Below are 18,071 nucleotides of genomic sequence, written 5' to 3' on the forward strand. Positions count from 1 at the left end.
ATTAAAGGGGCCTTCCAATCTGGAGACTGGGCTCAAGTCCCATTTTTCCATGTGCTACATTATCGACATTAAGTCATCTAAGCCTTATGTCTCAGCCTTCTCATCTCTAAAACGGCAAAAATAAAAGTTTCCTCACAGATGGGCTGAGGATGTTAAATGAGACGATGAGGGTGAGATACTTTTCAAAAATGTTATATTTTTAAGATGACAAAAGTAATACTTATTTGTAAAGCTCTCTGTAAGCTGAAAAGCAGCTGTACAAATACAAGGAATTGTCATATTATCAACACTGGTAATAAAAATGATCAGTATGAGTAAAAGCAAAAACGCAAAATGAATTTTCTCCTAGGCTGCAATGTCGGAGAAAGATACCCCAAAGCCCTGGCTCAGTTCTCCCCGCGGGTGGAGCCGAGCAAATTAAGGTCTGCCTGTTTGCGCGACAAAGAAGGAAGTGAGCCGGGCACCTCCCGCCTTCTGATTCTAGAGAAGTGGCCCCTATTTTTGGCTCTGGGGACTTGCGTAACCCGTACACCCTTGCCCATCGGTCACCACTCTGCAGAGGGTTGATTTGAATCAACGGTTGGTTCTCAACCGTCTGGAGGCAGGGGACCCCCCCTACCCGCTACCGCGCGCTCCTGGGGGCGGGGAGGTCGCTCCCCGATCCCCGCCCACCTCCTCGCGCTGCTGCAGGTCGCTCTCCCTCTGGCTCTGCTGCAGCGCCTTCTCCAGCGTGCCTAGGAAGCTTTCTGCGGCGTCCAGTTTCGTTTTCAGCCCTGCGACCTGTAGAAGTGGTTCACGGACAGCTGCAGACACCTCGCCTGAAGCCCACAACCCCCTGGATTTATTCCCAGCCTAAGCACCCGGGGACAGAACTGGCTCAGTCTTGGGCATCCCCTAGGGAGTGGCTCTTCTTTCCACCGCCCCAAACCAAGATCGGGTCTTTTGCTTTTAAAAAGAAGTTTCCTCTACAAGAAAAAAAAGCAAACGCCAAAACGGCCTCCAGCCTCCTTTCTCTAGAGCACACCACTTTCGAGGAAATAAACCCGTAGACCTTACGGGAGCCTTCTAGGCTTGTCATTCTATCCTCAGCTTGCAAGGTGTGCCTCATCTGATTTGAAAAGGACAGCGAAGGATAGGGGATAAGTGAATATGCCTACCTTGCCGAAAAAAAGACATGACCTTTAACTCATCAGTAACCTGCAGCATTTGACCTGCTACTAAATGCCAAATTAGTCGTCTGAGTGACAAGGGTCCAGTGAGAAAAGCCTTAGGGACAGGCACTTGATCAAAATGGGAACTGTGACCATTGTTAACCCTGGGTCTTCATGCAGCTGCAAGCCATTCAGGAAGGCAGCTTAAACAATTTTCTCTGGGATCATGTGCTTTAAAATTTGGAGATCCCAAAGCTGTCCAGACTGAATATTGTAAGGTGGCTTGACCATGACCTGGTGTAGTGAAACGTTATCCTGCTCTTTCCAAATTTAATACTCTGAGTATCAAAATGAGGAAGAAAAGAGCAATACTCATGTATTACTCACTTGTGGTCAAGTTTCTTGATTCTGAATTATTTTGGAGAGTTTACCTTCTCTTTCCTCTCTTTTAGAACATGGAATGGTTTTAAATTATAAACTGACTTTTACCCTTTAAAATATATTTCCTCCCCCAAAAATTCTTTCTCACCAAAGCAAAAGTGTCTTGACAGAGAACATGCTTTGGAGAGAAGGGATTCCCCACTTCCCCTCACACTTTCGCTGTTAACATTGCTTGTCTCTTTTTCTGTGGAAAACAGCTTATGCTATAACGAATTAGAGAAGTAGCCTTGCATAAAAATATGAACTTTAAGCCATTTCTCACCTCACATATAACCTTGTGTTTTTATGGCTGCTAGTAACAAAGCTGAGGCCAGGATACTGTGTGAGCTATGATAAATGTGGGCAAGAACTCTAGAGACAGCACTGGGGGCTATATTTAGTACCTTTCTTTTGCCATGCTTAAGACAATTCACTGACACATTCCTTCGTTCATTAATCTTCAGTACGGAGAGGCCAATAATGCACTCAGCACCCTCCCCCTCATCATTTTACAACAGACAGCTGGCTACCCACAAATCTCCTGTAGTTGAAATCAATGAGAATCTTCACATACTTGTCTCCCCCAGATTAGCGATTGAAAGCAAATACCGAACAGAGAGGTGTTTACCTTTCTTTCATATAACTCTTTCATGCTTCTAAATTGCTGATCCCATTGCTGGTTAACTTCCAGGAGCTGAAATGATTAAAGTTTGGTAAAGCAACAAAGGATTTTGCCCATTTGGAAATTTAGCCAAAATGAAATCACTTTTCGAGACTACTAAGGCTTTGGAAGACATGGGTGAAGACAGTATTCCTTCCACCAAGTTCTGGTAGATCTGGGATAAGTTAATTGAACACATTCGCCTTTCATAATTGGTTCACATATGAAAAACTATTAAGCCTTAGGTATATCTTGACTAGCCAGTTGAACAGTTTATTAGCAACTTCTAACTTTGCTTAGTTATTTGAATTTTCATCTTCTTGTTTAATCTAACCAGAATCTGATAAAAAATTGTAAGTATTAATGGTTTTATCTAAGGGTTATTAATATTTATTTGAAGGGCCTTTTTTCAAACCTTTCCATATTTTTATGTGCTTACATTGATTATTATAATGAAATATTTCTTCTAGCTTTTTAAATGTAGAATTTATATTAAAAAATTCCAAGTTCAATTAACTGATAATCATTTGCTTGCAATACTGTGTTTTTTTTTTTAAATCGGTACATGATTTGTATTATATACTCAGCTAATGGATAATATCACCTTTTTGAAAGCATAGCTTTTTCAGGGAATAATAGTTTTGTCGTAAGACAATATTTAGAAACAATTTAGGCTGCAAACAATTTGAAAGTTTTAAAACTGTGTGCCAAATAGATGAAAGAAAAAACACTAAGACCTGTTTTCAGTTTTCTTGTAAGGGAAGTCCACAATTTTCCACATTAAGAGAAATTCCAACACCAATAAATATGGGACAGACATGGAGAAGAGTGTCACAATGACTAAAATGTAGCAAGACTTTCTCTCAATAACAAAACAAAATATCTAATCCAGAGTGGCAGTTGTGAGGTAACTCTTATGCTGGAAATAGATATGACTATTTAGTATAAGACTATATAATATTATTATGTAAAGATCCCTGATCTGTTGTTATTTTAGGGACTAACATTTCTATGCTATGGTAACATTACTCTGCTATAGTTCAGTAATTTTCCAGAAGGGCACACTATTTTATGCAGTATCAAAGAAGGGTAGAGGAAACCATAGAAGAAAACACGAAGGCTCTAGCATAGAAAATGATTTTGAAAAGGAATTACAAAATTGACAACAGAGTGCCAATTGTTAACTTTTTACCTCTTTCTCTGTCAAGGAGAATAAAGAGATTCTAATATTCATTAAACTCAGAAAAACGGAACTCAAAATAATATCCATCACATTCCCAATGACACTTTAAAACAAATTTCTTTTATGATAATGCTTAACCCCTTAACCCCTGTTGGTCAGATGCCCAACTCATGAAGTCATAGCACCTAATCAATGATACAATAAAGCCTCTGACAGTTTGAGTTTCAAGGTGTGTCAAGTGCCCAGCATAAGGGGCACAGATGATAAGCTCACCTAGCCCATGTGGAGGAAATGTCTAAGTTCTGAAAAAAATTAAGATTATAATTATTGGATTTATGGCTTTGTCATTTTTATTCATTTGCACAAGCACTGAGAGACCGAGTAAGAGATATGTAGGTGAATAAGAAAGAAGTATTTGCTCTCAAAATAATGCAGTCCAGTATCCTTAAGATAAATACTATGACCCAATAACAAAAATAAAAGGCACTAGGTGCCTATTTTATTCTCAGCATTAATCCACGGGACATGTTGCTTCAACTAATATTTCAAAATTACCTCTTTTCTCTGTTTTTCCAGGCACCTTATCTTTTGTTCAAGGGAATTTGTTAAGTTCTTTCTTCTCAATGATTGAGTCCACTTAAAAAAAAAAAAAGAAAAAGAGTGAAACAGAATAGTCTATAAACAGGAGAAATTCTCTTCACAAACTCTCATGTTGTAATTCATAAAAATATTTTAGCAATAATAATGCTCACACCATAGTCCTTCAAAGAGACCTGTTGATGAAAAAGCTTTCTATTTTAGACTCTTTTATATGAATTAAGTACCAAAATAATTCTCTAATAAATTACAAATGTATCTATATAATGGGCAAGCAAGAAATTAGGGTTTTATGAATTTGGATTTCAATCCTTTTCCAAAAAAATGAAAATTCAGAGTAGAATGTATATAGAAATCAGGTAAGTTTCATGGATATATGTTAGGTATTTACCTGGTAAACATTTCTAAAAAATCATTTTCGTACACATACCCATGACCTGAAGAGTGGCCCTGGCAAAATTCAGAGAAGTGATAGAAACACCAAGAAAAAAAGACCAACACACTACAGTTAAATGGCAACAAATTGATTCTGAAACAATAATACAATAAATTAACTACCTCAATGAACATCATTATGATTATGTTATAGAGGTGGGCATAGATTATCTGGTATTTTGTAATTTTCACCAGCCCTTTGTATAAAGCTACTAGGTGACAAATTTAGATTAATAATAAATCATTGGTATGGTGAAAAATCAACCACCTTTCCTTTCAGTTTTTTTTTTTTTAAATATTATTCATTTAAAGAAAGCACAAAAGCTCTGGAAACTGCCTGCCATCTGTCTAAATTGACCATCAACAAAGTTCTCTTAAGTACTGTTTTCTCTGTTTTAATTCAATCGTCTTAAAACCATGCATGGCTGAGTCATATAAGTAATACAATGAATGGGGTGATGAGGGTCGTCCCTACATCTGCTATTCAGTTTCAGGCTCAATAGCTATTGTGGACCACGAAATTGCTTAAGGGTATTCATGAACAATTAAGAAATATTTTCAAAACATGTTGGTCTTTGCCACAAACGTTACAGGAAATGCTGTTTTGCAATCATCATAGGATTTCAAGGACTTTTTTCATTAGAAATGATTTATAAAACTATTTTGTATCTTTTCTCTATTTACCTTTGTCTCACAATGTTTTAGGATTCGAGGGTATTATATACCTCTATAGATGCTGTTCTTAGTTTTCTTAGCTACTTCTTATTCAGATCCATGTGTAACTAAGACTGCATTTAAAAAGAGACATTCTTCTGTAGGTCAACACAATCAGAATGATTATACCTGCTTCTGACCTCAAGGTGGTTTAGCCCAGTGCCAGAAGTGACATCAATTTCCAGGTGACAAGTATGTTGGGTCCTGCAATTGAGATTTCCCTTTTTTAGGAAGACTTCCAAGGATTGGACTTACCCTGGATCAACACAGGCTAAATATTAGGCATCTCTGATTTGGAGAATGCTGTAAGCCAACCCTACTTAGTGTGTCCTGAGCTCTGTGAAGCAGAGGTTTGGTGAGACTGGATTCTAGACCAGTGGTTCTCACCACTAGAGCACATCAGAATCACCCTGGGAGCTTGCTAAACATAGGGCACCCTGAACACTGATCAGAATTTCTGAAAGGGAGCCATAGCACCTCTTTCTTCTTTTTAATAGACTACTTTTTAAAGCAGCTCTAGGTTCACAGAAAAATTGAGTGGAGAGTATAGAGATTTCCCACATACCTATTGCCCCAACAAATGGGTAGTCTTCCCCATTATTGGCACCCCCCATCAGCGTAGTATATTTGTTAATAGATGAGCCTACATTGACACATCATTATCACCCAAATCCACAGTTTACATTAGGGTTCGCTGTTGTATATTCTATGGATTTAGATGAATGTGTAATGACATGTATCTATCATTTGTAGTATCATGGAGAATAGTTTCACTGTCTTAAAAATCCTCTGTGCTCCACCTATTTATCCCACCTCTATTTGTAAATAAATATCACTGATTATCATGAGTTACACTAAAGTTCAAGATTCCTCCATTCCATACCATGCTTCGGAATATGAATTTTAGGTCCTCAAACAGTCTTTTTTCTATTTGTGATATAGACCAAAAAAACCCCAAAATCTGTGACCAACAAATATTTGTATGACCCTACTTTCTGGGAACCTAGATTAAGAGTAATCAGATAGTATGCATTTTTTTCCATATATAATTTTCTCTGGAAAAGAATTATGAAATATTTTGACCCTTGATTTTCTTATAAATGAGGTATTTTTAAATAACTTTATAAAAATCATTTATAAAATGATTTAGTAAAGATATTAAATCTGCAAGACAAAGAAAGCACAGCAATAGGTATGGCTTATAAGTCAAAAATGTATCACTAGGGATTTATCTGAGGATTAATCAACATTTTACCACCATTCATATGTCTTAGGTGTGCGTTAAAATGAAAGAAAATCAATTAAATACAAAGTTTTGGGGAAACTTTTCACTTGTTTTTGCTGTGCTTCCCAGTTGCTAATAAAGGCATAGAAAGATTTTTAGTCACTGGTCCTTCTAAGGGCTCATTTAAGAACATTTATTCTCTATAAAATGTAATCTGTGTTCAAAGTATTTGGACCTTGATTTCTCATTTACCCTAATAACCAGACCAACTTCTAAAAGATCCAAGTTCTGAGACTGCTAAATTAAATACCTAAATGTACCAAAAAGTCTCAGTTTCCTATTATATCTTAGTTATCTCTAAAAAAATCTTTAAGAAAGCACTTTCATTCATTCATTCAATTAATAAGTATCTGTTGCAGTAACCAGTAACAGAACAATGACTGTGGTATTAATTATGTATATAGAAGTATTTTACCATAGATACTCTATTGCTATAATAGCTTTTATTTTTAACCACACAAATATAATATTCTTTTTACATTTTACATTAAACCAGATTCCTTGAAATCAAGAGCAAAATATGAAACACATAGAATTGAAAAACTGACAGGACAAGATTTTATTTCTCACTTTGTAAAAGAAGAAATGTAGCTCAGAGGTGTCAAAGGAAATGTAACTAGTCACCTAGATATTTTTCCTTTGTTGAATAACATTCTTGAAATATATAGAGCAGATCTTAGCTAAAGAAAGCAAACTAGCCATTTCTACTCTTATTAATCATTGCATAATTCGCCATTAGCAATGCTGTTGATGATATATATGGTCAATTCATCCCCTAGAAATGCGTTCTTACCTCTGCATGCTCAGTAGAACTTTCTGTACCACTCATTCTAGTTGTGCACTGTAGGAAATGTGCCACGGAAGCTGGTTTTCCTGGAGTCTTGGAAAGCAGAAAGAAAAAAGCAAAGAAAATATCTCTTAATGGTTTATTTTAAAGTCAGAGCAAATATATATATAATTTTAAAAATACCACACAAATAGTTAACTGATGATAGAAAATAATAGCAACAGTTTTTCACTGAAAATGTACAGCAGTGACTCTGTATGTGAATTATACAGAATAAGATTAAAAGCACAGCAAGTGTGATTATAACTTTTCTTCTCTTCCAGATAGGGATTTCCCAGGATGTCTCAAGCTGCAGGCTGTGACTAACACACAAGGCAGATAAGCCTTGCTATGGTATGTAAATTGCCATTCTCCCCTTACTGGCAGTTTCTCCCACTGGAGGAAGAAGTTACCACAGAAAGCCTAGGCAAGCCAAATCTTTCCTCAGTAGACAAGCTGCCGTAACTTCACTGTATTTCCAGATCAATTAGGTAACTGTTGACTTTTTGACAGCCCAGTTCCTTGCTTCCCTAAGGGAAGGATTTTCTGGCAATGCCTTATACATGTCAGCTTAGCTGTGCAGAATTTAATGAGTCATATGAAATTCTCATGGAACTAAAAAGAAAATAATTCATTAGAAAGTTACCGGGTATTGTTCGTAAAACTAATCTTCTGTACTGGCAGGAAATTTAAACTTGGTTCTCAAGTTTAAAGTCTCAAGACTGTCTTTTCCGTAGGTTGTCCATATTTTCTCCACGATCCCATGGAAGTAAAATCTTTGCACTAACATTTAGCTTTAATGAGTTGGCTTGTCGTTTTACAGGGCACTGAGATAATGGAGCACATGATAAGTAGGGCAATTATACTCCAATAAAGATGTTAAAAAAAAAAAGCACAGAAAGCAGATGTTTGGAGCTACACAGATGGGCCGTAATAGAGCAGAAGACCTCATTCTTGACTTGGAGGAGAGGGAACAGGAGAAAAGGTAACAATATAGAAAGGAAAGAATGTGTTGCTGAAAGGAGAAAAGGAAGAATTTAGTCAATCACTTAATTTACATTTTTCTTTAGACCTCCCTATTTTATATCCACATATATGTAAGATAAATCCTAAAACTCCTTAAATTCAGATTCTTTAAAAGGGAATGAATGGGTGGCTAAGATTTGGCCCTCCTTTTTCTCCTTTAGATCTTCTACCCATCTCCAATTCTTGGGCTCCAGACGAACTGAATTCCCTCTGCTTCCTGAACTGTTCCCACCCCCTGATATCTGTGGCTCTCTCCACCTGGAGTGTGTGTGTATGTGTGTGTTTACTTTCTGCTGGTTTCTTGGTCTGTTCGGGGGGTACACTTGAGTGAAATAGAATGATATTTCCTTAAGGCAATATCCAAAAATACAAGTGGGAATGAAATTGTTCAGAGTTCTAAAGGTAAAACTTATGACTCACATATGATTTGATTTTAGGGAATATAAGCAGGGATTTCCTGGAGACTGACACTTCATTAACAGTAAAATCTACTCATCAGAAAAGAATAAAAAAGACAATAACATAAAAATATATTTTTCCCTCCCAATCCCTGCTGCAAATACACACACACACACACACACACACACACACAAAACATAATTATATATGGTTCAAGTTTCCCTTCAGCCTTATTTATGTATTTGGTAATAATAACCCAGTGGATGTGTTAACACTGACCTAAAGAAATGGTTAGAAAGAACATTTTCTGACCAGGCACTGTCGTCTTTGGGTCCCCTCTGTATGGGTATCCTGTTGCACATTCATTGTTGTAGCCCATCATGATGTGAGTGATTCTACTGAATAGAAATCCTGTATCTTTGCATTTTTTATTATAAATTTTTCCCCTCTTTTTCTGCTATGGCAGTTTAACAACAAACAGATTTTCTTTTAGCTCCAGAGAGCCATGTGGTGATTTATGAATAAACAATAACTCTTCTGGAGTGTCCCAAGTTCAGTTTGAGAAAAAAGGAATTTGCATTAGTACTGTCCTAGGAATAAAATGGATATTTTCTGTTACATATGCCCTCTTCACCTCACCTCCATCCCTTTCACATATGCTATATACTTTAAGAGTTTGGCTTTTAGTCAAGCTTTGTTTCATGAGAAGTCTCACTAGCTGCAATAACTTTCAGAGAAATGGACATGTCACTCCATGTTTCCAAAGTGATTTTGAAGAGTCCTCATTTCTCAAGTGACTAAAATAATCTCTAGAGGAAAATAACTAACAGAGGGAAATATGGTGAAGTAAAGGACCAAGGAACTACCGGTCAGTGGTCTGTAACTATCATTCCGGTTGATGATAATTCTCTCAAAATTAGTTCAAGAGAGATCATCACATTTCTATACATGCTTGGAGGTGTTCTTTGGCAGGTAAAATAAACATGGCTTTTTCTTTAATATCCATTTAGAATGGGGGTTAAAAAACCTCCTTTGCTTCCTGAATCTATTTGCATAGATTTTTAAGTGTATGTGCTATCTAGATAGGAGACAGTGTACGTAGTGGTGACTAAACATCTGACTCTAGAGTCCAGTCATCTGGATTCATATCTCAGCTCTACCTTCACTGCTTGTAAATCTGGGGATGATGCTTAAGGCCCCTAAGTCTCAACTTCCACATTTGTAAACTAGGGATAGTAGAGGTGTCTTCTTCCTGGGGTTGCTGTCTGTGATAATACATAGAAGAGATTAGATGTTAATAATAATATGACCTTAAAGATAGGGACCATCAATCATTTACACATCACTTACTATGCACATGGCACTAAGTGGGTTCCAAAGGAAAATAAACAAAAGTAACAAAAGTTCCTACTTCTAATGAAATTTACATATCTATAAATAAATAAATAAATAAATAAATAAATATATATATATATATATATATATATATATATATATATAGAGAGAGAGAGAGAGAGAGAGAGAGAGAGAGAGAGAGAAATGACTGTAAGAATTCAGAGAGAGCTCATTCAGAGCTTTAATCATTATTGCAGGATTTGGAATATCTGCTGGGCCTTGAAGGCTGGATAGGATTTTCATAGATGGTGAGAACTGAGATATATTATTGTAAGGGGAGCAACTTAAATGAAACCGAGATGGACAAGCCTAAATATGAAGGATTATAGCAAGCTCAGTGTAACTAGAGGGGGGCTCATGTGGTCTATCTAAAGTCGATTTGGATCAGATTGTGAAAGGCTTTTAATTTCAGACTAAGAAATTTTAAGTTTATTGCATAGGTCATGGGGCACTTCTAAAGACCCTTGAGGAAAGGAATTACATGATCAAAGTGGCTTTTTAGTAAAAATAAACCTGGCTATGCACATTATGTACTAAATGGGTTAGACTGACAACTGCAATACCACTTAATAGATATTATCAAAAGTAATATTTGAAATACTTAACATCTCGTGGTAATTAAAATATTTAATAGTCAGTTCACCTGGGGCACTCAGAATGAACCACACCTCTGAACTCCAGACACCTATATTAATTGCCTACTCACCATACCTGTTTGGTTGCTTAATAGGTACCTCCTTATCCACTTATATAAAAGCTATTTCTTGATCTTCCCTCACAAAACTTGTCTTCCTCATCACAATGACAAATTTCATGCTCTGGACTAAGAACTTTGGAGTGATCCTTGACTCCTCTTTTTCCTCACAGCTTATACCCGATCTATCTGAACATTTTTTAGTCTCTCTATAAACATACACCAAAAGGAGAGCAGCATGTTGCCACAAGAGCCTAGAGACTTCCCCGTTTAAGGAGAGAGCGAAATAAAGGTGCAATTTTATAAATTTTCAAAATGGAAACTTTAATGATTACTTCCTGATTTTATTCACATGAAAAAAAAATTTTTTTTTTTTTGGCGATACGTGGGCCTCTCACTGTTGTGGCCTCTCCCGTTGCAGAGAACAGGCGCCGGACGCGCAGGCTCAGCGGCCATGGCTCACGGGCCCAGCCGCTCCGTGGCATGTGGGATCTTCCCGGACTGGGGCATGAACCCGTGTCCCCTGCATCAGCAGGCGGACTCTCAACCACTGCGCCACCAGGGAAGCCCTCACATGAAAATTCTTAAGAGAGCATCCTGTAGTTACTGACATCTGTCTCTGTGTCAAATCCTAGTTCCATCCTTTACTAGATATGTGACCTTGGGCAAGATGCTTAGCATCTTTGCATTGATCAAGCCACCATCATCTCCTACCTGGATTATTGCAATATTATTGCAATGTTCCTTGCTTCCCCTCTTGCTCCTTTCTCATCTATTCTCAGCCCAGTAACCACTGTGGATCTTTAAAATATGTCATTTCGTGTCACTCCTCTGCTCAAAACCTTTCAATGGCTTCCCATCTCAGAGTGAAAGCAAAACTCTTTATAGTGGCCCACAGGGTACTAGATACTCTAGCCTGTGCCCCTCTGACCTCTTTCTCAGTATCCTCCTGTTTGTTCACTCTGCTCTATGTCCTGGCCACACTGCTGGTCCATGAACCTCTCGTGTGCACTCCCTGTTCTGTCCACTCAGAACTATCTTTCTCCTAGATAACCTCATGGCTCATCCCACCCTCCACCCCAAATGGGTAATTGCTTCAATGTCATCTCTTTATTAAGATCTTACCTACCCCCCCACATTTAAAATTACTCTCCATCCCAGTGCTTTCCTGCTATAGTTTTTCACAGCACTGTGTATCATACCCTATATATTTTTCGTCTTTGTTCTTTGCCTCCCACCATTAGAACTTAAACTCCATGACAGCAGTTGTTGTCTGTTGTGTTCATTCTGTATTTCTTGAACCTAAAATAGTGCCAATTATGTTAGTGCCTATGCAAGTACACACAGTGCTCAGACACATGTAAAGCCTCCTCCTCACCCAAAGCTAAATCTGTAATGTTGCAGAGTCATGTATCTTCTCAAGAGGTTGTAGAAGATCTCAAGATCAGAAAAGTCAACTTCTTGGCCTCCAAACTAGTAAATTACCTCTCTTTCATACCCCAAACCTGGGTTTGGACTACAAGAGTCCCATGAGAGGCATGTCCCAAATTCCACAGCCTCAAGGGGGATACAGGCTTATGTCCCTCCAGGTTGGCGCTTTGAAGCACTTCTTCCATGCAGTACATACATGTCTGTTTCCACTGCACACTTTTAGTTTTTACTGCGTTGCATATACATCACAGGGCAAATTGGATTTTGATGACTATTCTCTAGTCTTTAGGAAACTGCAGAATTTATGAAACTTCCATGTCTAAAGATTTCTCAGCACTGCCCAAAGCAGTAAACCAGCTGACACAGCCTGACCACCAGCCCCTTTGAAGTCTCCCCTGGTTTTCCAGAGCAGTTAGTTACTTCCTCCTTTGTGATCCAGGGCACTTTGTGAAGCATCAATTCCTGCACTTACTGTAAAACTGTCATTAATTTTATGTACCTTTCTCTCCCAAGGCTGTAAGTTTCTTGAAGGTAGGGTTGATATTTATCATTTCAGCCTTGGGAACTGACATAGTACCTTCAGAGTACAGAGTAGTGACATACACATTTTAAAAAAATAAACCTGTTTATGTATAAATTTTCAGTAGGTGTACTTCTACATCTCAGAACACAGCCCAGAGGAGAATGACCACAGGGATAAACAAAGTTATATGTCTTGTCTCCAAATCAGAAAGGATCAAGTAGGGGTATCCATTTTTAAAAAGCTGTTCTGTTTAAATGTATTTTCTTTTTATTCATTTTATAGGTAAATATTTCACCCTTTTTTATTTTGGTTATGTGATCAATATTATTTTGTCTCCATACAAAACCCCCTTAAATTTTTTTCTCCTAATCCTAGTTAATATTTAATAAATAAATAATATAAATGATTATACATGTTACGAGGGAATTTTTAAAAGTTATAAATGTGGTCTTCAATAATATCTCCTACATTTGTACAGTGCCTTCTTATATCTTATGAGATAAGTTAATCTCTTAAAGTATTAACTGGTGATTCCCCCAAACACATATGGTTCTTTGTTTCATGTAACTAATCCTTTCTTTGCTCAGTAAGAGATATTTTCCGTCTTGGGGCTGAGTAAGTTTGTCATTGAATGCAAAGGGAAAAACAGTCCCTGTTCAGCCTTTGAATTTCAAAATAGACTCTTCAAACTCTAGAGACCATCCTGAAAACCAAAGCTTTGAATTTCAAGAGCTAGTATTTCTGAAAGTAATATATTAAAAAAAATTTTTTTAAAGATTAATTCCTTCTGTGAAATTTATTTTGAACTGCTTCAAAAAGTAATGGAAGGATGGATGAAACGTGCGGTGGGTAGATGGATAGATATATGATAAACAAGTAGAGTGAAGTTTTAATAGTAAAATCTATGGGTGTACACCATAAAATCCTTTCAACTTGGCTATATATTTGAATTTTTTTTTTTTTTTTTTTTTTTGTGGTACGCGGGCCTCTCACTGCTGTGGCCTCTCCCGTTGCGGAGCACAGGCTCTGGACGCACAGGCTCAGTGGCCATGGCTCACGGGCCCAGCCACTCCATGGCATGTGGGATCTTCCCGGACCGGGGCACGAACCCGTGTCCCCTGCATCGGCAGGCGGACTCCCAACCACTGAGCCTCCAGGGAAGCCCCCTAGATACTATTTTTAAATAGCAAAAATTATAGTTACATATAGTAATTAAGAAAGGGCATGTACATATAAAGATGACGTGGGAATAATGGGAGCCTACTGTGATGACTTGTGGAAACACAAGTGATCAAATAGTGTATATTGGGACTGTTTTGTTTGAAAATGAGCCTGACTCAAAGAAAATCTCTCAATATGAGAGCTTGAAAATATTGCAAATATTTACTAGCTGATCTTACTGATTTAAGGAACATTTACTTTAAAAAAGTAAATCTTCCTTACTGGAGAAAATAAAAGGAATAAATTATCTCACTTTTTGCTACCTATCCCAGAATCCCATAGGAAAAGATATTTATATACTTTGTGGGTCCAGCCTCACTCCCCTCACAAGTACAAAAGAAGGTAAAAAGAGTCTTAAGATGCATTTCATCTAGATGGTAGACATTAGAATACGATGAACCTTCTTCAGTGAGGGCTGAAAGTGCCCATTTCGCTAGTATTTTCCCCACGTCCATTAAAGAAATTGTTTCTAACCAAACTAGAAATGGGAAGGCTTGCTTGAGAAAGAAGTCTTCTTGAGGCATTAGATTCCAAAACCCATCTTTGGTTTGGAAGTCCCTACGAGAGATCCACATTCTGTCACAAAGCTAAACAGATCAAGAATATAAAGAATACATATTTGCTAAACAACTCTTATGAACGTGTTTATTCGTGGTATCTCCCAAGCCAAGAATTTAGCTTCCTTAATAGTGTCACAAATTTACAAATCTCTGAACCCAGAGGCTGATGTTACTCTTCCTTCTGCATAATAAGAAAGACATATCTAAAGTTTTTTCAAATGTAATTGCTGAAGTCATCTAAGTCTAGGAGAAGGCAATGATTCCAAAAGTAAGGATAATACTTTTAGCTCCAAAAGTTTGTTTGCTAGAAGCCCTGACACTCCGAATTCATTTTCTTCTCTTTGCAGCCTCCTGGATGCCTTATGTTTGTTTATTCCATTAAAATTATAAAATGTATTATAATTTCCACCCAGATGTCACCCTTCATTTCAAGACTTGGTGGCTTCCTCCACTAACACACCCTCATGTTGGCATGCTGCTCTCCTGGCCACCGAAGCAGTCTGCTTTGGAGCTTCCAGCATCACTATGTTCAGAGGCAGATGGAATCCTCTTGCACCTACTGCTCACATCTTCGAAAGGATAACCTGCATCTTCCAGTGTTCTCTAACTCTCTCTCTTGTGGAACTTGGGGCAAATCCTCCCAGCGATGGAAGAGAAAACCTTTGAGTAAGAAAGTGTCCTACTCAAAAGTGTCTCTTACTTATTAACCAAGGGGAGCTTGAGTTTATCGCCTCACTTCTATCCAATAGACAGCCATCTGTCCAACAATGGACGCCTCTCAAGTGTTAGGGAGAGTTTCTGTCTCCCTTCTTATATAACAGTTTTACTTGTGTCTTAGAGTTCGATTTTAGCTTACAGACTTGTGTGACTGTTTTCCTGTGGTGCCTGGTGTTATACCTTATTATAAAATAGAGTTCAAGGTGGACAGACACAACAAGACCTCCTAATCTGGACATATACCTGATATTCATGCATAGTGGAAGCTTTTAAAATCTTTGTAATGAATGGAGGAATAATATGTCATAGATAAGGCATGGTGATATTTTGGGAAACACAACATGGCCTCTTTATCCACTCATCTGTTTAGTTTTGAGATGTGATTATACTTTTAGAACTATAAGACTAAAAACTACTAGCTGAACTTAGAGATAAGAGAAAGATACATAGCTCATTTAAATGACTTCACCCAGGTTGCCAACTGTGAGCTTCAAACACCACAAAGTGCAGCAGCTGAGTTGAGACAGGCCTTCTTGTTGCCTAAGAACTTGCTGTTTTTCCAGCCAACTATTCAAACATTTCCCAGGGAACAGTAAACAGGTCCTCACACAAAAAAGCAACGTTTTTTCCTAACAAAAAAAGGACTGAAATACTCCACGATTACCACAACTGAAAATTAAATAATGGAATTCAAAGAGAAAGCAAGTAATTGTATGAGAAAAACTAAGAGGACTTTGAGGCTCAAACTAATCCCACTAGTGTAATAATAATAATAATAATAACAGTGCTGTGTTTCAGCCCTTTACAGTTACTTACAAAATGCTTTCACATTTTCACTCGATTTTATTTATTTATTTATTTATTTAACATCTTTATTGGAGTATAATTGCTTTACAATGTTGTGTTAGTTTCTGCTGTATAACAAAGTGAATCAGCTATATGTATACGTATATCCCCTCCTTCTTGCGTCTCCCTCCCACCTTCCCTATCCCACTCCTCTAGGTGATCACAATGCACCACCGAGCTGATCTCCCTGTGCTATGCAGATGTTTCCTGCTAGCTATCTGTTTTACATTTGGTAGTGTATATATGTCAATGCTATTCTCTCACTTCGTCCCAGCTTACCCTTCCCCCTCCCTGTGTCCTCAAGTCCATTCTCTATGTCTGCGTCCTTATTCCTGTCCTGCCCCTAGGTTCATCAGAACCGTTTTTTTTTTTTTTTTTTAGATTCCCTATATATGTGTTAGCATATGGTATTTGGCTTTCGCTTTCTGACTTACTTCACTCAGTATGACAAACTCTAGGTCCATCCACCTCACTACAAATAACTCAGTTTCATTTCTTTTTATGGCTGAGTAATATTCCATTGTATATATGTGCCACATCTTCTTTATCCATTCATCTGTCAATGGACACTTAGGTTGCTTCCATGTCCTGGCTATTGTAAATCATGCTGCAATGAACACTGTGGTACATGTATCTTTTTGAATTATGGTTTTCTCAGGGTATATGCCCAGTAGTGGGGTGGCTGGGTTGTATGGTTGTTCTATTTTTAGATTTTTAAGGAACCTCCATACTGCTCTCCATAGTGGCTGTATCAATTTACATTCCCACCACCAGTGCAAGAGGGTTCCCTTTTCTCCACATCCTCTCCAGCATTTATTGTTTGTAGATTTTTTTTTTTTTGCTTTATAACAAATTTAATCAGTTATACATATACATATGTTCCCATATCCCCTCCCTTTTGCGTCTCCCTCCCACCCTCCCTATCCAACCCCTCCAGTTGGTCACAAAGCACCGAGCTCATCTCCCTGCGCTATGCGGCTGCTTCCCACTAGCTATCTACCTTAAGTTTGGTAGTGTATATATGTCCATGCCGCTCTTTCACTTTGTCACAGCTTACCCTTCCCCCTCCCCATATCCTCAAGTCCATTCTCTAGTAGGTCTGTGTCTTTATTCCTGTCTTACCCCTATGTTCTTCATGACATTTTTTTTCTTAAATTCCATATATATGTGTCAGCATACAGTATTTGTCTTTCTCTTTCTGACTTACTTCACTCTGTATGACAGACTCTAAGTCCATCCACCTCATTACAAATAGCTCAATTTCATTTCTTTTTATGGCTGAGTAATATTCCATTGTATATATGTGCCACATCTTCTTTACCCATTCATCTGATGATGGACACTTAGGTTGTTTCCATCTCCGGGCTATTGTAAATAGGGCTGCTATGAACATTTTGGTACATGTCTCTTTTTGAATTATGGTTTTCTCAGGGTATATGCCCAGTAGTGGGATTCCTGGGTCATATGGTAGCTCTATTTGTAGTTTCTTAAGGAACCTCCATACCGTTCCCCATAGTGGCTGTACCAATTCACATTCCCACCAGCAGTGCAAGAGTGTTCCTTTTTTTCCACACCCTCTCCAGCATTTATTGTTTCTAGATTTTTTGATGATGGCCATTCTGACTGGTGTGAGATGATATCTCATTGTAGTTTTGATTTGCATTTCTCTAATGAGCAAAGATGTTGAGCATCCTTTCATGTGTTTGTTGGCAGTCTGTATATCTTCTGTGGAGAAATGTCTATTTAGGTCTTCTGCCCATTTTTGGATTGGGTTGTTTCTTTTTTTGTTATTGAGCTGCATGAGCTGCTTATAAATTTTGGAGATTAATCCTTTGTCAGTTGCTTCATTTACAAATATTTTCTCCCATTCTGAGGGTTGTCTTTTGGTCTTGTTTATGGTTTCCTTTGCTGTGCAAAAGCTTTTAAGTTTCATTAGGTCCCATGTGTTTATTTTTGTCTTTATTTCCATTTCTCTAGGAGGTGGGTC

General features: G+C 37.7%; 1 protein-coding gene across 1 annotated transcript in view; it reads right to left on the reverse strand.

Moving 5' to 3' along the window:
* The window catches only part of TNIP3 (TNFAIP3 interacting protein 3), a 98,182-nt gene that overhangs the window by 27,854 nt on the left and 52,257 nt on the right, over positions 1-18,071 (reverse strand). The window contains exons 3-6 of the mRNA XM_060088875.1: positions 7,240-7,326; positions 3,971-4,051; positions 2,200-2,265; positions 673-780 (exon numbers count right to left, since the gene is read on the reverse strand). Of these exons, the coding sequence (XP_059944858.1) occupies positions 673-780; positions 2,200-2,265; positions 3,971-4,051; positions 7,240-7,326 (342 nt within the window). The remainder of the gene's footprint in view (positions 1-672; positions 781-2,199; positions 2,266-3,970; positions 4,052-7,239; positions 7,327-18,071) is intronic.

This window comes from Mesoplodon densirostris, chromosome 1, assembly GCF_025265405.1.
Source record: "Mesoplodon densirostris isolate mMesDen1 chromosome 1, mMesDen1 primary haplotype, whole genome shotgun sequence".
In the NCBI taxonomy this organism is placed as follows: Eukaryota; Metazoa; Chordata; class Mammalia; order Artiodactyla; family Ziphiidae; genus Mesoplodon; species Mesoplodon densirostris.